At 42.3% G+C, this 27,428-nt stretch overlaps 1 protein-coding gene across 1 annotated transcript; it reads left to right on the forward strand.

The window, feature by feature from the left end:
* Positions 1 to 27,428, forward strand: LOC139376278 (zinc finger protein 208-like). Its single transcript, XM_071118637.1, has 12 exons — positions 1 to 136; positions 956 to 1,158; positions 1,372 to 1,476; positions 1,712 to 1,807; positions 14,126 to 14,236; positions 14,663 to 14,786; positions 14,949 to 15,903; positions 16,641 to 16,711; positions 17,110 to 19,766; positions 20,719 to 20,861; positions 21,609 to 21,679; positions 24,845 to 27,428. The coding sequence occupies exons 1-12, from the start codon at positions 112 to 114 to the stop codon at positions 26,773 to 26,775; spliced, it is 6,492 nt and encodes a 2,163-aa protein (XP_070974738.1). The 5' UTR covers positions 1 to 111; the 3' UTR covers positions 26,776 to 27,428.

Here is a 27,428-nt window from a genome sequence, read left to right on the forward strand (position 1 = left end):
GTTATTAATGTCGTACTATGCACCGTGTGATGCTGTAAACAAGATTTTCACGGACAGATCTGTGAAGAGATCCACTGTTTTTGGGGTAGCTAATGTTTACGAAAGCACAAAATGCAAACGCTCCGGGAGGAACAGGGTAAATTATTAATATATTGCAATTAACTGTATGGGTGACATGTTCCAGTCTGCATTGCTGCTTCAATTTCAAGCTAGCTACCTTACTAGCTAGCTAGCCAACCACCATCTTTTCCAGTATTCTCGCGGAAATGTGCTATAACAAAGATGGTTTATTTAGTGGCATATACGGAGCTTAATTAAATATTTAATCTGAGAATTGGTCAAATATTTGTTTAGGGTCAAGGTTAAGGGTTTGTTAAGGTAAAGGGTCAGTTATAGATTTTGGCAAGTCGTTTTGCACGTCAGAACTATAGCCCTTCCCCACTTCTTCAGCCTGAAGCTGAAGCTGGGCCCTGGCTTGAGCCTTGGAACGTGTTTAATTAAACCATAACCAATTTAGTAAAATACCCATAACCAGATATAAAAGCATGCATTAGTATAAGAACTCAAGAATATGCGTCATTAGAAATGTTGTGCAACTCAGACAGTAATGTTTTTTAGTGTAATGTGTGTAGCCTAGTGTAATGTGTGTAGTTATATACTGTAATTTCCTCTATAGAATTAGGAATTCTAATAATTTAACATGTTCTCTATGGCTTCCTCGTTGATCAAGGCTCAATTTTATTCCAAGGTGTTCCCTCCCACTGTTACTCATTATATATCTGACATGGAGGGAGGGTACTGTTGTTTACACCTGCCTGTATCTAGAAGAGCTGGAAAGGGGCGTGAACAAGTGCAGATAGGGTTGGGGCATTATATACAGTACTGCCCAAGTTATAGTAGCTAGCTTGCTTTTTCATTCAAGTTATGTTTGAATGCACATCATCTTCTCTTCTAGGTCCCCCTCTTCCTCTGTCGTCTCTGCGTCTTTTTATTCCTCCACTGCGGCTGGTGTGTGCAGCTCTGTGGCAGGTGATCGAGCGGAGAGACATCATGGACTATGGGCTGCTGGAGGAGTTTGCCACCACCGTGTTGGAAATAGTCCCGGAGCTAATGAGTTACAGAGAGAGGGTCCAACTCCTCCTGGGACTAAGAGCACGGGTGAGTGGGGGTGACAAGAGGGAAAGATGTAGAATTTGCCGCTAGGCACAGATCTAGGATCAGTGTACCGTCAAATCTGAAGCTTTATTGAAGGAAACGCAATATTTACTTTAGATAAGTATCTAGGGGAAACCTCAACCTACTTCAACGTTAAACTCAACGATCACACACACACCTGTTGCCATGAATACTCAATTCTCATTTTATTGACAGCTGGTCCTAGAGTTATGTCGCTGTGATGATGAATTGTGTCGCCCTGACACCGTTCAGCCACACCTGAACAGGATGAGGAGCTGTGTCTCCAATCATAAGGGAGAGGTGAGGACTACTCAGAGAAGGAATCGTGATTCTAATGGCTCAGTTGGTTGGAGTGTGGTCCTTGTAACATGGATCACCGTGCTTATAATGTGGGTTTTATTCCCACATTCGCCTCAAAATACTAAGTATACAGTATGTAAGGCTGTAAGTATATTTGCTAAATGGCATTATGGATAAACATTGTAAAGGATTAACCTATGTTGCTATATTTATCCACTGTGCATTCTTTCTGCAGGTTTCAGATCCAAATGTGGAAGCATCAGAGGCGAGCTTCACGAAGCTGATTGAAACCCTAATGGAGGAGCCAAAGGAGAGGGAACTCTTCTTCCAGGTCAGTGGCTGTGTCCGTGTAAAAGTTAATCTGAGCATGCACAAATAAAGTTAATTTCCAAATGAAACCATGTCATAATTATCCTTGAAGTCAATATGTTGGAGTTCAGGCTTTATTTTATATGTTTCTCAGTAGGAAATTCCATGAATTCTGACCATTACACAGTAGTCTCAAAAAAGGCTTTTCAGACAATCATATTTCATGGCTTTTAGACAGGGCTCACTGAGCTTGTTTTTCCACTCACAGCTGTCTCCCAGTATTAGTTACAAAAGATGAGATGTTAATGAAACAATCCAAACCAAGTTGATTTTGTTTGCATGTTCTACAGTCTTGTAAAGATAGGGGGTGAATGGGCCAGGAAATGTTACATTCATGACGTTTTTTTAGGTTGCACCTTTCGAACATCTCAGTATAGCTGACGTTCATCAAGGTTTTATATGGTCTATAATTGAGTGTTGTAGTACTTGAGTCCCGATTTTCAGGACTTGTGACTCGACCATTAGTGACTTGGACTCGTGACTTATATTTGCACTTTAACTGAATAGGCTACTATGATAAGCAGAATATTAGCAGCACTGGGTGTGCAGAGCAGCGAGGCTTCTGTTCTCTTCTTCTTCTGTTCTGTTCTCAGCTGGTGAGTTGTACTGAAGCAAGCAATGACTGTGGGGCAGACAGGCAGGCTCCGCTCCGCTCCGATCATATGCTTCACATCAGACAAGCGACTCTTGCTTCCCCATAATCACCAGTCAACTATTTGATTTTGCCTGTGTGGCTACCCAGTATGCATGGGGTCTATTGTTGCCCCATAGTGACGAAGGACTTGTTTTGATAGCTACGTTGCTCTACGTGGCTACATTAGCATCAACTAAGGGTAGCTACCGTGAGAGTTTTGATTTCTGTTAAAGGGTAGGTAGCATAAACGTAACAACATGTAACATATGGATTTGCATTAGTATGCGCATCAAAAGTCCCAACGCAATTTGATACAAATCAGCTTAAGGTTGCTAGCCAAGTAGCCTGCTAACATTTGCCCTACCAACCTGCAAACGTTGGCACTGCGTGAGTTAGCCAGTTGCAATCAACACCTAGCTTACACCTTCATTAAAGTAAACCAAAGTTTGCGAAATGCAGCGGTCTAAGGCACTGCACCTCAGTGCTAGAGGCGTCACTACAGACCCTTGTTCGATTCCGGGCTGTATCACAACCGACCGCGATCGGGGGTCCCATAGGGCGGCGCACAATTGGCCCAGCGTCGTCCGGGTTGGGGGAGGGCAGGCGTCATTGTAAAATAAGGATTTGTTCTTAACTGACTTACCTAGTTAAATAAATACAATCTAACCAGTTATCAAATAATGTTATCTTAGCCAGCAAGCTGAAGTTTATTTTAGCCTGCTAGCTAGCCTAACCAGGTAACTAGCCTAGCTAGCCAACCACCACGGTCGACATAACTAAGTAGTAAGCCAGAGAACAACTAGTCTAGCACAGGCAGGGACCCACAGAACACAACAACAAAAAAGCCAGCAGATAAAAAGTAGAGAGAGCACTTATCAATTGACGACTGAGTTAGTTACCAAAGTCAAATAAGAGCCAAGGAGAGGCCTTCAGAATCCGTTTCACCAGTCGAGGGAGAGTTAGCTAATCCAATAGCGATATAGTGATGTAAATCCACATTGAATCTATCTGGTTTATCTCCATCACTGCTGACACTAGCGATGTAGAGAGGTTGCAGGCTTCACATTCACGGGCTCATGGGATACCCAATTCACACAGGGTCCATTGTTAACAAGGACATAACGTTAACAGAAGTCCAATCTCTTGTGGTAGCTACTCATAGTTGACACTAACGTAGCCACGTAGAGCTTGACATGCCAGAAGGTATGTGGACAACTGCTCGTTGAATATCTCATTGCAAAATCATGGGCATTAATATGAAGTAGGTCCCCCCTTTTGCTACTATAACAGCTTCCACTCTTCCGGGAAGGCTTTCCACTTGATGTTGGAACATTGCTGCAGGGATTTGCTTCCACTGATGTTGGGCGTTTAGGCCTTGCTCGCAGTCGGTATTCCAATTCATCCCAAAGGTGTTTCTTGGGGTTGAGGTCAGGGCTCTGTGCAGGCGAGTCCAGTTCTTCCACACCGATCTCAACAAAGCATATCTGTTTGGACCTCGTTGTGTGCACGGGGGCATTGTCATGCTGAAACAGGAAAGGGCCTTTCCTAAACTGTTGCCACAAAGTTGGAAGCACAGAATCGTCTAGAACAGGGGTGTCAAAGTCAAATGGACGGAGGGCCAAATAAAAAAATCAGCTACAAGACGAGGGCCGGACTGTTCGAATGTTCATTGAAAAATTTTTAAATGACGCATATAGTCTAGTGAACCTAATTGAACCTACTGAAAACCTAACAAATATATTACAATATGATCAGATAAATAAAGCAATATTTTCTTATGGCTCTGTCAGTAATCTTTAATTTTCAACAGACACAAAAGACAAATTTCCTTTATATAAATATCCCCATAACATGAACATTAAATGAAAGAAACCGGTATTCAAGGCACCATCAGTAGACTATATTTTCTATTTTAGCAAAAGTGGGCTAAATTTACTTCAAAGAAAAAACAATAATAGCAATTTTCTATCATCCACTCAACTGAAATATTTTTAAAATATAATTGGATTGAAATACAAAAAAATAAAGTGCAAAAATCTATTAATCAAAAACAACACTTTGTTTAAGGAGAAGTAACATGCAGTGAAAACAAATATTAAATTTTAACTTTTAAACTTGAACTGAGTAAAAACTCTAAATATGTGATTGCACAGTAATGTTCACTTGTTTGAGGTTGAGGGTGATACTTGGTGGTGTCCCATCTTTTCCACAAGTTCATCAATGTTCGGGGTAAGGCTCTGAGCTGAAGAAATCCTCAGAATTGAGTGGAGGTGTTCAGCAGTAAGTCGACTTCTGTGTGATGTTTTGTTCAGGTTCATCAAAGAAAACAGTTGTTCACACAGGTATGTGCTGCCAAACATAGACAACGTTTGAGCAGCCTGGATGCGCAGCTGGGGCATTGTGCCGGGGAGGAAACGGGCGAACTCCGCAGCACCCACTGCCGCATATTTTGCCCTCAGTGCATCATTGCATTGGAGGTCAATCAACTCCATTTGGAGGTTTGGTGGTGAGCTTTCCACGTCAACAGCAAATGGGTTACCGAGCAGTTCCAACCTGCTTTTTTGTGCTTCAAAGTCAGCAAATCGGCGTCGAAAGTCAGCGGCAAGCATACCTATTTTATCAGCCAACTGTGTGCTCGGGAACGCACTGGTAGAGAGCTTCTCTTTCATGGTCTGGCAGCTGGGAAAGTGGCTCAAATTTTCTTTCCGCATCTGCGTCTCCCACAGAGTCAGTTTGGTTTTAAATGCCTTCACTGTACTGTACATATCAGAGATGACACGATCCCGACCCTGCAGCTGCAAGTTTATTGCATTCAGATGACTCGTAATGTCACACAGAAAAGCCATTTCACACAGAAACATTTCGTCTCGGAGTTGTGTTGTGTCTTTCCCTTTGCTGTCCAAGAACAGACAAATCTCCTCACGAAGCTCGAAACATCTTTGAAGCACCTTTCCCTGGCTTAGCCATCGCACCTCTGTGTGATAAGGCAAATCACCATGCTCCGTTTCTAACTCCGTCAGAAATGCCTTGAACTGGCGGTGATTCAAACCTTTGGCTCTGATAAAGTTAACTGTGCGCGTGATGATGCTCATTACATGCTCCATTTTCAAGGCTTTACCGCACAACGCTTCCTGGTGTATGATACAATGATAAGCTGTCAGCTCACCTGTCGCGTTTTCCTCTTGCATCTTTTCCCGTATCTTCGCCACCAGTCCGCTCCTGTGTCCACACATCGCAGGTGCTCCGTCGGTTGTCAAACCCACGAGTTTTTCCCAAGGCAGCTCCATCTCATTTACACATCTTGACACCTCTTCATACAAATCATGCCCCGTAGTTGTGCCATGCATAGGACGTAAAGCCAAAAACTCCTCTGTCACGCTTAGGTTGGAGTCCACTCCGCGGATGAAAATTGACAACTGGGCAATGTCAGAAATGTCGGTGCTCTCATCCACAGCCAAGGAATATGCAATAAAATCTTTTCCCTTTTTCACAAGCTGCTCTTTTAGATTGATGGACAACTGGTCTACTCTCTCGGCAATGGTGTTTCTGCTCAGACTCACATTTAAAAAGAGTTGCCTTTTTTCTGGGCAAACTTCGTCACAAACTTTAATCATGCAGTTTTTGATGAAATCCCCCTCCGTAAATGGCCGGGCTGATTTAGCGATCTCTTCTGCCAAAATAAAACTGGCCTTGACAGTTGCGTCCGCGTGTGTGTCCGCGTGTTTCGTTTCATAATGTCGTCTCAGATTATACTCTTTCAGTACCGCCACACTTTCTCCACACAGAAGACACACAGGTTTTCCAGCTACCTTCGTGAACATATACTCCGACTCCCACCTTGTTTGAAACCCCCGGTTCTCAGTATCCACCTTCCGTTTTGCCATTTTTGATGGGTATCTGAAAGTTAATTTTACTGTGATGCTGACGACTGCTGTGCCAATAAATATTGAAATGAAGCAGCCTACTGCTCGGTGCGTCACCTTTGCATTGTGGGAAATGTAGTATTGGTGCGTGTAAAAGATCTGCGGGCTGCCGGCTTGCTGCGGGCCGGTTCTAATAATAAATCAAGATCATCCCAGGGGCCGTAAAAAACCTTCTTGCGGGCCGGATGTGGCCCGCGGGCCTTGACTCTGACATATGTGGTCTAGAATGTCATTGTATGCTGTAACATTAAGATTTCCCTTCACTGGAACTAAGAAGCCTTGCCTGAACCATGAAAACAGCCCCAGACCATTATTCAATTTCCACCAAACTTCATTCACTCCATAGAATGCGTTTCTACTGCTCCGGAGTCCAATGGCAGAAAGCTTTACACCTCTCCAGCCGACGCTTGGCATTGGACATGGTGATCTTTGGCTTGTGTGCTGCTTCTGCGCAATGGAAACCCATTTTTATGATGCTCTTGATGAATAGGTAAGTGCTGATGTTGCATCCAGAGGCAGTTTGGAACTCGGTAGTGAGTGTTGCAACTGAGGACAGACGATTTTTACACGCAACACGCTTCAGCAATCGGCGGTCCTATTCTTTGAGCTTGTGTGGCTTATTTTGCGGCTGAGCTGTTGTTGCTCCTAGACATTTCCACTTCAAAATAACAGCACTTACAGTTGACCGGGGCAGCTCTAGCAGGGTAAAAAAATGTACCAACTGATTTGTTGGAAAGGTGGCATCCTATAACGGTGCCACATTGAAAGTCACTTAGTGCTTTAGTAAAGCCATTCTACAGCCAATGTTTGTCTATGGAGATTGCATGGTCATGTGCTCGATTTTATACGTCTGTCAGCAATAGGTGTGGCTGAAATAGCCAAATCCACTAATACTTATGTATATATAGTGTAGCTATCAATACAAACGTCATTCGTCACAATGGGGCTGATGGAATGGACCCAGTGCTTATTGGGTAGCCACACCTGGTTAAGAAACACAAACTGCTTTACGAAATTGAAAACAATAGTATTGAGTTTAATTGTAAAACAACAGTCTAGCTATTTGTTTCTCCTAGAGAAAAAAAAAGTATTTAAATTTGTCATGTCGCTCTACTCTCTCAATTTCCCCCCTGCATCCCATAGCCAGGTTTCTTCTGACAAGTCTCCCTTTAGTTTTCACTCTGCAATAAACAAAAAAACATCCACAAATATCAGTGGGCGATTACAAAAATGTAGCTGAGAAGCTGTTCCAATTATTGCAAATAATAATCTCATCAATCTGACAGGCGCAATAGCCAATTCCATATGGAGACCATTCATCCCTTCAAAATATCCTTATTGATTTGACACAACTATTCAACATTGTTAAAATAAAATGTGTGTGAACCTGAATGACTTAATTAGTTTCATAGGCTATTGCATATTGCAGGCAATTATGACCATTGGGCAGGGAGGAAAATCTTTGCGTTACTTCAATACTCACATGAAAATCTTCCCGCCAGTAGTTGTTGCTGGGCAGATTTATTCTACCAAATCCGAGCCAAATCTAAAGAACCCTGAATCATTTGTTTTGCTTTGAAATGTTTTTCCAGCAGCTGTTGCAAAGTGGGTGGCGCAATGTCAAATATGTAACAGACAACTAGAAGAGAAGCTTGTAAACTCAGACCTACTGACCTGAGCACTTGGACTCGGGAGTCGAGGTTTAGTGACTCGACTACAAGACGTGTTGTTTTTTTCCTCTTTCCCTTGTCAGTGTCATTTATGATATCCGTAAACATGTGGATGTAATGGATATTGCTGTATCATATCTTAGCTTCAGAAGCTTGTGCATAACATCTGCATTAACAATCTACCTTTTAAAGTTAATCTCACCTTAAGGAACTGAGTCGTGGCCTTCCATGGCTCCCTTTTTTCACTATGGGATAAAAATGAGGTAACAGGTAAAGTCCCTTTGTCATCCATCACCGTAGGAAAAGGCAAAGAACTCACAAACAAAAAGAGGGTGTTGACCTTCATAAATCAGGCATTGGGTTCACTTACCACTATTAGGGCAACAATTAAACGGATAGTGACATTGGTTTACCTTGTCCATAGTCTACTTACAGGGTAAATAGCATGATCATTACACAGGTGCACCTTGTGCTGGCGACACAAGGCAACTCTAAAAATGTGCAGTTTTGTCACAACACAATGCTACAGATGTTTCAAGTTTTGAGGAAGCATGCAAATGACATATTGACTGCATGAATGTCCACCAGAGCTGTTGCCAGATCATTTTATGTTAATTTCTCTACCATAAGCCAATGTCGTTTTAGAGAATTTGGCAGTACCTTCAACCGGCCTTACAACCGCAGACCACATATAACCACGCCATCCCAGGAACTCCACATCCGACTTCTTCACCTGCGGGATCGTCTGATACCGGCCACCCAGAAAGCTTATTAGACTGTGGGTTTGCACATCCGAAGAATTTCTGCTCAAAGTGTCAGATACAAACTCAGGGAAACTAATCTGTGTGCTCTATATATATTTTTGTTTAATATAATTTGACCACATTTGTTACGATAGTAATCTATATAAAGTACAATAAATTGTCAAATTAGAGGGACATGTGAAACCATTGTTGAAATACTATAAAAGACTGAGATAATGGGGAATCGAATGGGAGATGGCTGATCTCGCTCTGTTGGAAAATGTGTCACATGCTGAATTTCACAGAGAGCGTGTTTTTAGGCGGGTGGGACTTTTTTTGTTGTTGCAGGAATTACAGATTTCATCTCCCAAAGCCAATATTATTGGATTTTTGCCCAGATTTAATATCTACTTTATAAAGGCAAACAAATAAAACGCATGCCATTCCGGTGCACATCCAAGTGCTATCCACTCTGGTTTTTGGCAACAGCATTTTTCAGCTGGAGCTTGCCATTGGTTTGGCATCTCACAACCCTAGATGAGCTGATTCATGCCAGCTGTTTTGGATGTAATCATCAGCAAGGGTTAGAGTTGCATCCAATTTCCATACACCGTCGCACAAAAGGTTGAAGTCAAGAGGGGTTTGTTTTCCATCAACGGTTTCTCAAATACGATCAGAGCAACAGATGATACCCACATCTCGATAAAAGCACCATCCCAAAACGAGTTCAAATATGAACAGAAAGGTTTTCCGCTCAATGAATGTCATATGTGATGCCCAAAAGACGCTACTGAATGTGGTGGCCAGGTGGAACACACGACTTGCTCATTCTGCAGAACAGCAATGCTAGCCTTCACTTACAGGAGGGAGCTGTTGAGGATGGATGGCTTATTGGTGAGTGTTGCCTACTCATATGAAGTATATTTGACATTGCTAAAGCAACTTGATTTGTCCTAATGGTTCTCTCTCTTTGTAGGAGACAGAGATCTGTTAAAACCCTGGCTGATGACAAGGGTGGGAAATTAACTTTTTGGTCCACCAGCCACTGTGGCAGGTATAGGAAAACAAATCTACCAGCCACTCAGATGTTTTTTATCAGACAAAATATGTTTTTTCCATAATTACACCAAAGAAAATCACAAAAACATGGATGAGCACGCTTTCTAATGTTTCAAAGGCAATACATGTACTACTAGTAAGACGTAATGGGGTATTGCTTCATTTCATTTTTAGGACTTTAACCAATGTATGTTTAAAATAACTCATTTAGATCCAATGATAAAAACAAGAACATCAAGAATGTCTACAACTGAACATCAAGAATCAACAAAGTGCCTGCCCTGCCACAAAATGCTGAGTGATACGACTTATTTATTATCATAGCTCAGGGCTCTATGCTGACATTTTTCACAAGTACATGATGTGCTCCCAAGTAGAAATCTTAGACTAAAAGTTAATGAATAGAAGTTTTTGGTAGTGATCCATTCTCAGTCAAGCACAATCATTAGATGAGACAACAATGTTTCAGCTGGCCTTTCAAGGAACAGGCTAGTTACTGTGGTAACTTGGGTAACTTGATTTAAAAACAAATCTCAGACTGCGAGATGTCTTCCCAGCAGCAGACAGTTGCAGCAAATGAACATTGAAAAACAACCTGGCATGTGAACAAAACAATGTAACTGGCCAAGAAACAAGAGCCAAAGCACACTTTAGTAGCCTTCTACATGTGGGCTTTGGATAAAAATAATATAACTCTGTGTGACCACCCGCCAACGTGGTGTGTGAAATATACTTTCTAACCGCCAAAGACAAAATCTACCCTCATTTGGCGGTGTTCATTTCCTACCCCACTGATGATGGCGTCCCATGCACTTACAAGGTCCATGGTGGAGCACACAATTGGCATGCTCAGGGGCCTGTGCTTGTCTTCTGTGGGGGGGGGGCACATTGCAATATTTTTACATTTTACCTTTAGGCAAGTCAGTTAAGAACAAATTCTTATTGTCGATGACGGCCTAGGAACAGTGGGTTAACTGCCTTGTTCAGGGGCAGAACGACATATTTTTTTACCTTGTCAGCTCGGGGATTCGATCTTGCAACCTTTCGGTTACTAGTCCAACGCTCAGACCACTAGGCTACCCTGCTGCCCCGATATTGACCAGAAATAGCTTTGCCATATTGTAATGGCTTGTAGTGTGCTCCAAAATATGTTCATCAAGCCTGGCCTCCCTCTACAGCAGGTGGACTGAACTGACGACCCTATGCATAAATTACATTTGGTAGTTTTTGATGATTTTTTTTTTATCCATTGAACATTGGATTTGCACATGTGACCAGTTGCTTTAGTGAATCATTTATGTTATTTAATGCCTCACTCAATTTATTGTTTATTTAGAGGGTGGAGTTATTGTTTTTTATTGTTATTGTTTTTTTTCAGGACCGTGTCAGTCGGCACCGTTGGTTCCCGACTTGATGTGGCACTGGCACGAGTTGACTTCGACCTGGTTGGCAAGGTCACCAGTTAACTCCCCCTGGGTGGCACGGGGACTGGATCACTGCGAGCCACTCTCTGCAATAGACGCTCTTTTATGTGTATTAATGACATTGTCGTGTTATTGTTTGATTCATTTTGTTCCGAATCATTAGCCTACAATTATTTGTTTTAAACACAGGACAACGAAAAAACTATTTGTTTTCAATATCGTGATCAATAAATATGAATTGAATGAAATTGATATGCTGTATCCTTACCTTCAACCTGAACTTGCGATGGCCCCCAGTAGTATCCCTTACAGTAGTGGTTCTAACCAGGGGTACTAGGAGCCCTGGGGGTACTTGATCAATCCATTGGGGGTTACTAGAGAAGATTCATGTGACCATAGACTTACTTCAGGGGTACACCGGGCAGAACAAAATTCAGTTGGTGGTACAGTAACCGGAAATGGGTTGGGAACCACTGCCGTATCTCGTATGATGCCGGCAATTCTTAGTTCTAGAGGAGAGAGGCTCATCTCACTCAAATAAAATTTTATTTGTCACATGCGCCGACTACAACAGGCGTAGTAGACCTTACAGTGAAATGCTTACTTTCAAGCCCTTATCCAACAATGCAGTTTTAAGAAAAATACCTACAAAAAATGTGAAATAAAAGTAACAAATAATTAAAGAGCAGCAGTAAAATAACATTAGCCAGGCTATATACAGGGGGTACCGGTACAGAGTCAATGTGCGGGGGTACAGGTTAGTCTAGGTAATTGATGTAATATGTGCATGTCGGTAGAGTTATTAAAGTGACTATGCATAGATGATGATAACAGAGAGTAGCAGCAATGCAAATAGTCTGGGTAGCCATTTGATTAGATGTTCAGGAGTCTTATGGCTTGGGGGTAGAAGCTGTTTAGAAGCCTCTTGGACCTAGACTTGACGCTCCGTTACAGCTTGACGTGCAGTAGCAGAGAGAACAGTCTATGACTAGGGTGTCTGAAGTCTTTGAACATTTTCGGGCCTTCCTCTGACACTGCCTGGTATAGAGGTCCTGGATGGCAGGAAGCTTGGCCCCAGTGATGTACTGGGCCTAAGGCACTACTCGTGCCTATTAGTGCCTTTTTGGCATGTAACTTACGATCAAACCACTTTACTTTTTCTCCACCGCTGACCGGCATTCTGAAGAGGCAGCATTCACTGCAATCCCTACTTTCTCCCACACTATGTTTCTATTTTTCCTGGTCAAGCCAAAACTGAGCGAGCCAAGTACAATGTTTTGGTTGCACTCAACCTCTAACACTAGCAGCTTTTATTACAGTCTTGGATCAACAGCAACAAAAATATTTTCTTTTTGTGGTTGAGCCATTGTATTTCATGGTACGGGGTTGTATATTCACAACGGGCTTTATAAAGGGATGATTTTCATCATATAATGGTTAACTATGGGAGTTTCAAAATGCAAATGGCAAAGGCTGTGCACAAGCACTGGGTCTGAAAACAATGGTAATCGACCACCCGTGTGTGTGTGTGTGTATGACGCTCGTAGGATTGTTTGATAAATCACTATGCAGACGAATATTCTAAATTCCTTCCGTATGTATTGTTTTAGAATAGTTACGACGTAATATTGATAAATGAGTCCCCTGGAGTTTGCTACGGCATTGGCACTTGGAATGAAACTGGTGCGAGCTTCACATTCTACCTGGTCAGCTCAATCAAAACGTCCTATATTTGGGGCGGATAAAACCATGAATTTGATCAACAGTAAATTGCATAATCCACATGATTCCTGTAATAAAATGGTCTGCCCTGCCGCTGTACCTTCCTGTTTCTCTGGAGCCGGCTGCTGTAATGAGTGAGTTCTGTAATGTTCTCACCCCCCCCCCCCCCCGTGAGTGTATAACATTTCAAAATGCAATTACTGGGGTAAAAGAACTGCTTTGGAAACAACTAGTTGTCCATATTAAAAGAGAGGATGGTCGGCTTTCTGCAGGTATAACTGTATTTCCCAACGATCATTATTGAGCTCAAAGCACACAATTTTACCATCAAGATATATCGGATATGGCTTTGAAATCCAAAGCGTGCAAAATGACGCATCGGCCATCGCGAGTGCACTAGGGAGGCCTCATTGCTAAGTGTTTTTGGTACATTACATTTACACTTGCGAAATGCACTCATTAAAAATAACCTCTGTGATCTCCATCTTGCTAGTTAATGTTTTCTATTTTATTGAAGCGGATAAGGTTGTGACGTAGGCCGTGGCGTGTCCGCCATTGAAACCAGAACCTAGGTCAGGTGTTCGAAAAATGTAGTATATTTTAAAACACCAGGATGTCATACTCATTGCGGCTTTTCGTCTAGTAGAATTCGCTGCACACGATTGAGGAAGATAATCAAGATAAGGTGATGCGCTGTATCAAAATGAACCAACTGCAGGAATCGACTCAATCGAACATTAGATTAGGTTTTCTCAGTATGAATACGCCTGGTACGTTGATATTTGTTGCTTACTGCATTCGTTTTTACGTAACAGTACGTTCTAATTAGCATGTAGTATGATTAGTACACAGTATATTGTTTTAGTAAGTAGTAGGCGAGACAGATTTTGGACACGGCCAGTGTCAAAATATGCTGGGGGAAAGTGAAATGATTGCATTTCATTGCTTCCGATTCCAATCTGGTGCCAAGTGAGCCATTCATTTCAATGGAACTCGTTCCCATGAATAGCAACCCAATAACCATATTTCTAGGCTTGTGTTAATAGAGACATACATTGATGTATGTATGTACTTTTGACTGTCATCTGCTTGTCCTGTATTTTAGAATGTTTTTCCAGAGGAGTTTGGCCCCAAGTATGACTCAACACTGCAGATTCTGGTGTGGGAGTTCCTGTCCAGACTGGAGAAACTGCTTCCTACTCCAAACATTAAACAGGTATTATTGTACTGTACATCATTTGAGGTATGCATTACGGATGTGCATTTTTGTGTTTTGAGTACTCAAGTACTTACTTACATGTCAGCGTGAAAGTGGGATGAATGCAAAAAGTTTACGGTATGCTACCGGTTGCTACAATTTCTGGTTGTTCTGATACAACTGAAAACTAATTGTAGCATTTTGCACTTGACATATATCCCACAAATAATGAACACGTCTTGGAGTTTGAAATGTTGTCCGTGGTTTTAATGTAGACTGCTAGAATTTGTACATTGATTGTTAGCAATCAAATACAAACCTAGAATCAAGTGCTTGCGCACCATACCCAGTGTGCATGCGGATCTCAAGTAATTATTTGGCCCAAAGTGCCTTTGATTCCCGTCAAGACCTTGAAACGCCATTTTTACTTTCTCCACCTCTTAGACTGCATCGTGGCTCAACCTGGCCCCTGCTCTCTTAGAGGAGTGTATGCAGTCTGTGGCTCACCCTGAGCCATTACAGGCACTCCTCCATCACCATAAAAATGGAAAACAGTTAGACACCAATGGTAGGTGGGGTACAGGGTTTGGAAATAATTGACTTGCCTGTTTGCCTGAATTTCTATATTTATGGGTAGAACGGAGGAAATGCAGGAAATGAAGAAAAAAAGTTCTCATTGATCTCAATAGTTATTCCTGATGTTTACTCGTGATGCTCTCCTTGTTTCTAGCTCTCAGGTCCACTGGTGGTGACTACATCCTCTCTTCACTGTCTTCCCCTTCCTCTGTGAAGGAAGAAAGTGCCTCTTACCAAGCTGGCCCAGAGAGACAGTCCTATCCCACCATGCAGGGATATCAAAGCCCTTTCCCATGTGATGAACCAGAGATGAGCTGGGACTGCCGAATGGCAGATTGTAGGGTCTGGACTGTAAAGCCACCAGCTGGTTCTGCTTCTGTCGAGGTCGAGACTATAGACGACGCCACTGATATAATGGTTAAACGCAAGACGATCGTCAAAGAGTCGATCAAAGAGACTAGGAGAGAAGAAGCTGTTCTCTGCCCTCAGACACGCAGCGGGCTGAAAACCAGCCGCTTGACAGCTGCCTGTCTGCGCCGTCAGCCTGTACTGCGTTTGAACAGGCTTGACATGAACAATATGCCGTTCCCCAAGTCCTTGCTAACACTGATTCTAAGGAGGGGGAGACTGCAGGCTGAGGCGACGAGACGCCCAGGACCGAAAAGAAGAGGCAGAAAGAAAAAACGGAGACGAGGACGTGGCGTTGCAAATGAGCAGATTGAAATAGACACACTGGACGTAAGCGATACGCCGCCACCCAAGTCATCACTAACACTGACCCTAAAGAGAGGGATAGTGCAGGCTGAGGCGACGAGTTCCCAGGTACCGAAAAAGAGAGGCAGAAAGAAAGGACAGAAAATGGGACCTGGTATCACAAGATTAAAGATCGAAAAGGTTGGAGTACATACGCTTGACATTAGCGATATGTCATTGCCCAAGACCTCGCTAAAGCTGATCATAAGGAGAGGGAAGCTGCAGGCCGAGGCAATGGACAGAAAAGATGGACAGAAAAGAAGAGGCAGAAAGAAAAAATGGAGGAGAGGACGTGGTGTCAGAAATGAGAAGACTGAAGCAAAGGGTGTGAAAAGAGAGCGGTCACCTGAGACTGAGTGAGTGTCCAGCTGTGTAACAGACGTATTCAAATCCAGGCCTCGAGGTCTGCAGTGCTGCTGGTTTTCTTTTCTCCCAGGTAGTAAATTGACTTATTAATATAATTGATTGATCAGAGAATACAGTCACCTAGTGTACAGAGAGGACTGAATCGGTCCCTGATTCGAGGGGTATTAGGGGAAGGATGAAAGCCAACAGTGGTGCAGACCTCAAAACCCAGATTTGAAGGCCCCTACAGTATTGGCTACCCAAGTTCCCAGAATATTTGTTAGGTTGCCACAAATGTTCTCATAACACAAAAATTGTCCAGTTGTACTGATGATTATACAATGTTTGTATAAAATATTTGCCTGCTGTTGCAAGAACGTTCCCAGAACGTTGCTCTTATATTTTGCTGCCTCACTATGTTCTGAAAAACATTACTGGTACATTTTGTTATTACATAACCTGGAGAACGTTTGGGGAATGTTCTGTGGTGGTTGTTACAGATGTTGTGCACAACATTTTAGTGAATGTTAGAACATTCCATGGGTATTTCATTTAATACGTTTTCTGAACAACAACAAAAAAACGTATGAAAAACATTATTTTCAATGTTTTTGGAATGTTAACCTAATGTTATTTATAAACCCTAGCTTTATGTTCTGGGAATGTTCTCAGTTTGCTGGGTAGGACCTTGGCAATGAACTCGACGATTGAAAATCATAACTGACTTTAATATTTGGACTCTTCTCAGGGAAGATGCCGAACCATCAGATAATGAACTTTGGACCACTGTCAATAAAGGGGCCACTGTCGATGAGTCTGGTAAGAGAAGTTCCTTAGTGAGTGTAGAGCAGTGAACATCAAGCTCCTTAGAGATACAAATCTCCTGAATAAAGATGAAGAAACTAGAAATGACAGGCTTAAAGATGCAAAGAAAGTGGTTACTAGACCTAAATGTCCATGATATTCTGCTGTGAGAGTAGCTAAGTGCTTATCATTCCATTGCGAGTTCAGTAAACACTTCCTCTGCATCTATAAGGCTGCAGTACCTTGTTCTTTATTTTTAGGAAAGTTCTGTATCCCTTCACTTTATTGAGCTTTGTTCAACTGTGGTCTATTCTATTTTTATCAAGCACCAGATCTGTCTTGTGCTCTTTTACTTTGATTGAGTTCATGTCAATATGGAGATGTCTTGCTCACTTCTCTCTTTTCAACACTAGGTGGAGTCCGTCCTTCTCCTCATTGTCCATCATCTCATAAGAGGGAGGAGGAATTGCAACAGCCCATACAGAACTTTCACTCAGAGGAGCACAGTGGTCATATGGCCAAAGGGCAGAACAGAGAGGAACGGTCAGAGAGTGTACCTCAGGACTCTCTAACTCCTGAGCCATCCAACAGCTCTCACAAAAGAAGCTTTCGCTCAGAGCAGCACAGAGGACATATGGCAGAAGGGCAGAACAGAAAAGAACGCTCAGAGAGTGTACCTCAGGACTCTCAAACTCCTGAGCCATCCAACAGCTCTCACAAAAGAAGCCAACGCTCAGAGGAGCACAGAGGACATATGGCAGAAGGGCAGAACAGAAAAGAACGCTCAGAGAGTGTACCTCAGGACTCTCAAACTCCTGAGCCATCCAACAGCTCTCACAAAAGAAGCCAACGCTCAGAGGAGCACAGAGGACATATGACAGAAGGGAAGAACAGAAAAGAACGCTCAGAGAGTGTACCTCAGGACTCTCAAACTCCTGAGCCATCCAACAGCTCTCACAAAAGAAGCCAACGCTCAGAGGAGCAAAGAGGACATATGGCAGAAGGGCAGAACAGAAAAGAACGCTCAGAGAGTGTACCTCAGGACACTCAAACTCCTGAGCCATCCAACAGCTCTCACAAAAGAAGCCAACGCTCAGAGGAGCAAAGAGGACATATGGCAGAAGGGCAGAACAGAAAAGAACGCTCAGAGAGTGTACCTCAGGACTCTCAAACTCCTGAGCCATCCAACAGCTCTCACAAAAGAAGCCAACGCTCAGAGGAGCAAAGAGGACATATGGCAGAAGGGAAGAACAGAAAAGAACGCTCAGAGAGTGTACCTCAGGACTCTCAAACTCCTGAGCCATCCAACAGCTCTCACAAAAGAAGCCAACGTGTCAAAGCATGCTCTTTCTGTGGCAAGACTTTCACTGACACACTGGGCTTGACAAGACACATGCGATCTCACATTGAGCAGATGTCACATCAATGCACCCAGTGTGGGCAAGACTTTGAATTCAGTGAGGACTTAGAGGAACACCAGAATCATGGCTGTGAGATGAACAAAAAGGATAATAGTGAGGAAAATGGTGATGACTACTGTGGGAGAACTGTACAGCAAAAATCTGATCTGAAAAAAAAACCTGATCTAAAAAGAGACAAAAAACCTGATCTGAAAGGAGGCAAAAAACCTGATCTGAAAGGAGGCAAAAAAACTGATCTGAAAGGAGACAAAAAACCTGATCTGAAAGGAGACAAAAAACCTGATCTGAAAGGAGACAAAAAACCTGATCTGAAAGGAGACAAAAAACCTGATCTGAAAGGAGACAAAAAACCTGATCTGGAAGGAGACAAAAAACCTGATCTGGAAGGAGACAAAAAACCTGATCTGGAAGGAGACAAAAAACCTGATCTGAAAGGGGACAAAAAATCTGATCTGGAAGGAGACAAAAAACCTGATCTGAAAGGAGACAAAAAACCTGATCTGGAAGGAGACAAAAAACCTGATCAGGAAGGAGACAAAAAAACTGATCTGAAAGGAGACACGCAAGACTGCTCCATAAAGTGCCATGTGTGCGGGAAAATAACTACTCGTATGCTGGGTTTGCGAAGGCACCTTCTAATTCACTTCAACAATGGAGCATACAAGTGCTCTGCGTGTCCAAAGACTTTTATATCAAATGCTGATTTGAGATCGCACCTGAGATCAAAAAGATCTTGCAGGGAGAAATGTTCTGATGAAGTAATTACTACCGGGCTCCACCTCAAATCTGTCCCTGGTGAGTACAAGTGTCCTTACTGTGGGGACACTTTCCAGCTCCCAGATGATCTGAGAGGACACACAAAAGACTGTTCCAGAAAGTGCCATGTGTGTGGGAAAACTACTGCTCGAATGCTGGATATGCGAAGGCACATGTTAAAGCACAACAACAATGGCCCATACAAGTGCCCGGTGTGTCCAAGGACTTTTATATCCCATACTGATTTGAAGATGCACCTAAAAACAAAAAAACTTTGTCGGGAGAAATGTTCTGATGTAATGATGAATGAATTACTCTCTTCAGCAGATGGTAAATGTAGGGAAAATGTCAATGAAGCAGGAGTCATGTCAAGGTGCCAACAACCAAGCTCTAACAACACAGCCAGGCCTTTGAAGAGCATTGAAGAGTTCTTTGAAGAATTCTCTCATGACTTGCAGCAGTCCGATAACAGCATAAGTAGTGAAGTGAACCTGAATAGCCTGAATAGCCTCGACGAAGACTACAGTGACGAGATCAGTCAATACCAACCCATGAAGGATGTTGACCTGAATTGCCTCCACGAAGACTCCATAATGACCACTGAAGACTACAGTGACGAGATCAGTCAATACCCACCCGTTAAGGACGTTGACTTGAATACCCTCCATGAAGACTACAGTCAGGCTGAGATCAGTCAATACCAACCCGTTAAGGACGTTGACCCAGTGGAGGACAGAAGGTCTGTGGATGATTCAGGGGGAAATGAGATGGCCAATGACAAAGAACCAAACTCAACCGAATGCTTAACAGAGGTGCAGGTGTCCCACACTGAGGCATGCCCTCTCCAGGATTCTCAATCAGAGACGAGCGGAGAAGTGAAGAACGAGATACAGGTGATACCGGTATCAACAATAGATACGACAATACTAAAGGCACTGCAATTTGAGGTTTTAAGAAAATGATGGACGGCAACAACTTCCTACCACTTTCCCTATATTTCATTGTATTGTATGGCCATAGCTCTCCTAAACCTGGGGCTGTATTCACAAAGTGTCTCAGAGTAGAAGGGATCTAGAATAAGTTTTTCCTTTCAGATCAGAATAACTAAGAGGAGCTGATCCTCGATCAGCATTCCGGCTCTGAGAAGCATTAGGAATATGGGCCCAGATTGGAAGGCAAATGGAGCACCAACATGTTGCTGTAACCGAGTGAGTTCCATCTCATCCTCTCTCTGTACACAGCCCTTGGCACCGAAGTCAACCGTGCTGACAGACGGAGCCTGTTACTCAATGAGAAATAGTTGCCGTGAGATCTCGGCGCGGGTGACATCACCCCATGACGGCTACCAATTCCAGCCTGCTAGTTCCACACCCACTACACTCACTCCCTATTAGTCTGCTACAGCCGATTTGTAATCTTGAGTCACGGCACCATTGTGACAGAGTGAGTTTTGTCCCCACCTGGGGGGCAAACTCTGCGTTGCCTTTGGACTGGGCTGAAATGACATTACTTTTGTTGTTTGTTTTTTGTTTTTACTTCATGTAAAAATGTGACAACTATATCTTTCCCCTTTCTCTCCCTCGCTATCATTAAGTGTCCACTTTTATATCACTTTTATAACACGTTAATATCATGTGATGTCACTGTATACTGTAAGTTACTTTTGGATAAGTGTCTACGCCGTCTAGTATTATCTATCTAGTATTATCGACATGTTTATATCCGCCTTGTTTTGACGTTTTACATAGGTGTGGTACATTTAAATTCATTAAAGAAAACATATGAAAAGGCATGGCTTTGAGTCAGACTGTGCATTTTTATGACTATCATATATATTGTATACAGAGAGGGAAACTGCAGGCTGAGGCAACGGGTTCCCAAGGACAGAAAAGAAGAGGCAGAAAGAGGAAAGAGAGGAGAGGACGTGGTGTCAGAAATGAGAAGACCGAGGCAAAGGGTGTGAAAAGAGAGCACTCACCTGAGACTGAGTGAGTGTCCAGCTGTGGAACAGACGTATTCAAATCCAGGCCTCGAGGTCTGCAGTGCTGCTGGTTTTCTTTTCTCCCAGGTAGTAAATGGATTTATGAATATAATTGATTGAGCAGAGAATACAGTCATCTAGTGCACAGAGAGGACTGAATCGGTCGCTGATTCGAGGGGTATTAGGGGAAGGATGAAAAACAGATTTGAATGTCGCTACAGTGGTGGCTACGCTGCAGGAAGTGAAATCGAAAGCAAGCTATAATATATTGAGGGATAATTCACTTACATTTTTTTATTCGTTTTTCTCTACCAAGCTAAATTATTTAACGTCATTGGCAGATCATTTTGCTTATTTTAACTTTTAAAAAAGGCTTAATACAAGATATGGTCCTGTGTGGCTCAGTTGGGTAGAGCATGGTGCTTGTGGGTTCAATACCCACGGGGGACCCGTACGAAAAAGAGAAAAAATCTGAAAAAGTATGCACTCACAACTGCTGGATAAGAGCGTCTGCTAAAAATGTAAATGTTATTAAGGTAAAAAAAATATTGAAATTAGATAAATTACTTCTATTATGCCTTTTTTTTTTGTTAACATAAGCCAAATTATTGGCCAATGACGTTATATAATTTAGCTTATCACTCAATATAAGATATTATGGCTTGCTTAGATTTCACTTTTTGCACTGTAGGATCTTGGCAGTGAACTTACCCATTGAAAATCCTACCTGACTTTAATTTTGGTCTGTCCTCAGGGAAGATGCTGAACCATCATATAAAGAACTTTGGACCTCTGTCAATGAAAGGACCACTGTCAATGATTCTGGTAAGGAGTGTTCCTTAGTGTTTAGAACACTGAACGTCGAGCTCCTCGTGCAGAACTTCTGAAATAAAGAACAAAACTGTAAATGACAGCATTAAAGATGCGGAGAAAATGGTTCCTATACCTAAACGTCCATGCTATTCATGCCTAGTGCTTATCATACCCATGCGAGTTCAGTAAACACTTTCCCTGCATCTACAGGGAGCTCCAAAAGTATTGGGACAGTGACACAGTTTTTGTATTTTTTTTGGTCTCTGTACTTCAGCATTTTGGATTTGAAATGGTACAGTGGTACCACTATGAGGTTAAAGTGTAGAGTGTCCGCTACATTAATGTGGATGTTCCAATGATTACGGATAATCCTGAATGAAGTGAGAAAGTGACAGAGGCACCAATATAATACCCCAAAGACATGCTAGCCTCTCACCATTACAATAACAGGGGAGGTTAGCATTTTTTGGGGGGGTATGAAATTTGTGCGTCTGTAACTTTCTCACTCATCATTATTCAAGATTCATTCAAGATTATCCGTAATCATGGCAGCTAGGCTTGGGCGCTATACCATATATAGCGTTTACCGCGGTATTTGGAAATAGCCACGGGATGTTTTTCTTAATACCGTTGAAACTTTTTTTTAAATACATTTTCATATTTGCAGACACTTTTTAAGTCAATATCTGCAGGTCAACTCGTGCAATACGTTAGCAGATTGCGTTCTTCATTTCCCAGGTCACATTATTTTACATTATGGAACTTACCGTAGTTCCCCCAGAACAGTTGAGCCAGTTACGTGTTTGTTTGTAAATAGCACAACGGGAGAAAGCAGGAGCTGGGGAGTCCAGCTGTGTATTGACAGGCACGTTCAACTATAGTTTTCCTTCACAGAAAATATATTAGTGCATCACATTTGGCAGAAAATAGCTTCATTTTCATCGTATGACAACAGAAGTGCAACGCTATTTGGTTTGCAGCCATATGAGTAAATGAGCTTACAATTAAAAAGCATTTTTTGCAAAAACGATGCATGGCCGTCATATTTCTAATGTTTATCACAGAAAGAATGTAGCCAGCTACATTTCCTAAAGTTAATCTCACATTTTACCAGAGAAAAGTACCAGAGAAAAATAGCTACACATCAGTCAGAGTGCTGTCTGCTGATAGAATGCCCGTTTGTGAATTCTCATCTCAAATTGACTGAAATTACAATAAGAAGCATTTTAGATCTGATTTACAAAAACACAGCAAGAGATTTCTTATGCGTTCTTTTTTTCCTGCGTGAAATATTTAGAATTCTGCATTAACGTCACCCCTAAGTTTAACTTGATAGATATCGAAGTAAGTTACTGAATTAAGGGGGAATCATATTGTGTAAGATTTCTGCTGTGTTTGAGAAGTCAAAGCTCTTTGTACAGTTGCCACTGCGATCTTTTGATTTCCTTGCATTTTTTCTCCTCTCCATTCATGGCCAGTCTACTCCTCCCCCATCTTCTCCAAGCAGAGCAGGCAGGCCTATTGCCCTAGAGACTCCAGACTCCAAACAGACACAGTGTGTACACATGCTGCTTCAGAGACAGTTCTTCCTTCAGACAAGCATGTTCATTTGCGCAATGTCTCTCGTTTGCTCTCATCATATTTAGCTAGCAGCCTCCATGGACATTCGCTATTACTTGTGCTAATTTTGTTAGCATTCTGGTAACAGACGCCCAATGGTCTTTTTAGCATGCTTTGGCGCCCCCTTGTGTACTAAACCGATAATAATATAAATCCAGGATGAGAGAAGGATGGTATGACCAGTGGCGGATTTATGCATAGGCGACATGGGCAGCAGCCCAGGGCAGCATCTTGCCGGTGGCGGTAAGGGGCGCCCGCACCATAAAAATGTCTCCCCAGTGAGAGCCTGAGGTTGGGGGAGCGGGGGGGAATCTATCAAATAGTGCACCTCTAACTTTGTACAGTACTAATGCAATTAGTTGTGCAATTTAGTTTGTGTGTTTCGTGTTTGAAGTGCAATAGTGTAATAATCAGGTTATCTTCTTTATAAGTGTGTTATTCTATTTGTGTGATGTAGGATTTGTGCAATTTAGTTTCATTTGTGTGTTTTTTGTTAGCAATAGGGTAATGGGGTAATAATTTTTATTTTTTTTGTATTTATATACTACAATTTGTTTCTATTTGTCTTTGTTACTTCTTTTTGATATTTATGAGTCTTATTTTTTAAATATATTTTTATATTTATATCGTTTTAAATGATTTATTATTTATTTGTGTTGTTCCAAATGTCGTAATAAAAATGACAGTTAGTGCAGAATGGTGCTTTATGTTTTTGTTGGGGGGGCTGACGGGGGGGTTCGCCCAGGGAGCCATACAAGCTAGAACCACCACTGGGTATGACGATGTGGACATCTGGATACTGCCCCAACCCTAGTAGCATCCACATTAATGTAGAAGTGTTCCAAAACATATTCCATTGTTATTTACAATAAAATAGACTCCAAAATGTCACAATACATTATTTACCATTCATTTCAATTGGGCACGAAATAATCTGAAACACTTCCCAAAACAAACAGCAAATGCATGTATAAACTCAATGCGTGTTATGAACATGGGACCAAATACTTAACTTTTTAATACTTTAATACACATATAGGTGAATTTGTCTCAATACTTTTGGTCCCTTAAAATAGGACTATGTACAAAAAGTGCTGTAATTTCTAAACGGTTCAACCGATATGGATGAAAATACCCTCAAATTAAAGCGGGCAGTCTGCACTTTAACCTCATAGTCGTTGTATCATTTCATATCCAAAGTGCTGGAATACAAAACCAAAACAACAACAAAATTGTCACTGTCCCAATACTTTTGGAGCTCACTGATGTTTTTTTGAGGAATTTTCTGCATCGCTTCACTTTATACTATTCGTACCTGCATTGAGATGTGTTCAAATGTGTTATATTCTATTGTTATGAAGCACTGGATCTGTCTTGTTTTCCGACTGAGTTCATGTCAATTTTTAGACGTTTTTCTTACTTCTTGATGTTTATTTGAGGAAAGTTCAGTATCCCTTCACTGTATTAAGCTTCAAGCACTAAGCTGTTCTCTTTGACTTCGTTTGAGTTCATGCCAATATGGAGATGTCTTGCTCACTTCTCTCTTTTCAACACTAGGTGGAGTCCGTCCTTCTCCTCAGTGTCCATCATCTCATAAAAATGAGGAGGAATTCCAACAGCCCATACAGAACTTTCACTCAGAGGAGCACAGAGGACATATGGCAGAAGGGCAGAACAGAAAAGAACGCTCAGAGAGTGTACCTCAGGACTCTCAAACTCCTGAGCCATCCAACAGCTCTCACAAAAGAAGCCAACGCGTCAAAGCATGCTCTTTCTGTGGCAAGACTTTCACTGACACACTGGGCTTGACAAGACACATGCGATCTCACATTGAGCAGATGTCACATCAATGCACCCAGTGTGGGCAAGACTTTGAATTCAGTGAGGACTTAGAGGAACACCAGAAGAGTAGCTGTGAGGAGAAGAAGACTGAGGATGGAGGGAACAATAACGAGAACGGCGAGGACAATGGGGATGACTACTGTGGAGAAAGTGTCCAGCAAAAAACTGAATTGAAAAAAAATAGTGATCTGCAAGGAGACCTTAAACAACATGTGAAAGGAGACACGCAAGACTGTTCCATAAAGTGCCATGTGTGCGGGAAAATAACTACTCGTATGCTGGGTTTGCGAAGGCACCTTCTAATTCACTTCAACAATGGAGCATACAAGTGCTCTGCGTGTCCAAAGACTTTTATATCAAATGCTGATTTGAGATCGCACCTGAGATCAAAAAGATCTTGCAGGGAGAAATGTTCTGATGAAGTAATTACTACCGGGCTCCACCTCAAATCTGTCCCTGGTGAGTACAAGTGTCCTTACTGTGGGGACACTTTCCAGCTCCCAGATGATCTGAGAGGACACACAAAAGACTGTTCCAGAAAGTGCCATGTGTGTGGGAAAACTACTGCTCAAATGCTGGATATGCGAAGGCACATGTTAAAACACAACAACAATGGCCCATACAAGTGCCCGGTGTGTCCAAGGACTTTTATATCCCATACTGATTTGAAGATGCACCTAAAAATAAAAATACTTTGTCGGCAGAAATGTTCTGATGTGATGGCGAAGGAGTTACTGTCTTCCGTAGATGGTAGATCTAGTCGTTTTTTCCATGAAACAGGTGTCATGACAAGGTGCCAACAACCAAGCTCGAGCAACACAGGTGGGCCTTCAACGATCGGGCCTGTGTTGGGCTTGAAGAGCTTTGAAGAGTTCTTTGAAGAGCTCTCTCATGACTCCGATATCAGCATGAGCAGCGATGTTAACCTGAATAGCCTCCATGAAGACTACAGTCAGGAGGTCAGTCAATACCAACCCATGAAGGAGATTAATCAATCCAACCCGGGTGAATACAAGTGTCCTCACTGTGGGGACACTTTCCAGTTCCCACATGATCTGAAAGGACACACAAAAGACTGTTCCAGAAAGTGCCATGTTTGTGGGAAAACTACTTTGAAGACATGTGACATGCGAAGGCACATGTTAAAACACTACGATGGCCCCATCAAGTGCCCGGTGTGTCCGAAGAGTTTTATGTTCCATACTGATTTGAAGAAGCACCTGAAAACGAAAAGACTTTGTAGGGAGAAATGTTCTGATGTGTTGGTAAAGGAACTACTGTCTACAGTCGATGGTAGATGTAGGAAAAACGTCAGTGAAACAGGAGTCATGGCAAGGTGCCAACAATCAAACAGTTTGAAGAGCTATGAAGAGTTATTTGAAGAGCTCCCTCGTGACTCAGATAAGAGCATGAGTAGTGGTGTGAACCTCTATAGCCTCCACGAAGACTACAGTGATGAGATCAGTCAATACCAACCCATGAAGGATGTTGACCTGAATAGCCTCCGCGAAGACTACTGTGATGAGATCAGTCAATGCCAACACATTAAGGACATTGACGCAGATGAGGACGATAAGTCTTTGGAAGATTCAGGGGGGAATGAGATGCCCAATTGTCACACCCTGGACGAGAGGGGCTGTGACTAAACCCAGTCAGTATCATAGATCAGACGACACCACCCTATGTTTACACTAAGAATAGGGAGCTCTGAAGAACAGTTCTACCATTAGACAACACCGGTTCTTTTAGTTTGGGTTTAAGTAGAAGAACATGGAAGAGTGGTCAATCTCAGTTTCCGTGAACCACATTAGCGTAAGCTTTTGTTCGGCAGAAGATGGAGGATACACCATAAAACAAGTAACACCATCACATAACAAAAACAGGTGTCAGTTCAGGTGGAAGTAAAGCATTGCAACAAGGTGATACTTCTCTTAGTAAAACCAAAGCTTCCCGAAGGAGCTCTGCCAAAGCTTCAACGCAAACACAGCTTCCCTCGCACCTGCATCTCCCCCAAGGCGACCCCAAACAGAAAGGGTTATAATGGGGCGGGGAAACACAGGGAGACATCTTTCATTTAATCACGGAGTTAACAAATACTAAATTAGGAGCACCTGGGCCAAAGCATGCACAGTATAGGGCATTCGTCACACCTGTGACACAATGACAAAGAACCAAACTCGACCAAAGGCTTAACAGGGAAACACTGACCCAAGCACTCTCCAGGATTCAATCTGAGAGAACAATGAGATACAGGTGATACCAACCTGGTCTCAGTATTTCGTATTATTCTTTACGTAAA

Source organism: Oncorhynchus clarkii, chromosome 20 (genome assembly GCF_045791955.1).
Source record: "Oncorhynchus clarkii lewisi isolate Uvic-CL-2024 chromosome 20, UVic_Ocla_1.0, whole genome shotgun sequence".
In the NCBI taxonomy this organism is placed as follows: domain Eukaryota; kingdom Metazoa; phylum Chordata; class Actinopteri; order Salmoniformes; family Salmonidae; genus Oncorhynchus; species Oncorhynchus clarkii.

Excerpts from the sequence above, each read along its gene's own strand:
- LOC139376278 (XM_071118637.1), top strand. The coding sequence starts at position 112 with ATGCAAACGCTCCGGGAGGAACAGG. Across the intron at positions 1,159-1,371 it reads TCCTGGGACTAAGAGCACGG|CTGGTCCTAGAGTTATGTCG; the intron begins GTGAGTGGGGGT and ends TTTTATTGACAG. Across the intron at positions 16,712-17,109 it reads GGCCACTGTCGATGAGTCTG|GTGGAGTCCGTCCTTCTCCT; the intron begins GTAAGAGAAGTT and ends TTTCAACACTAG.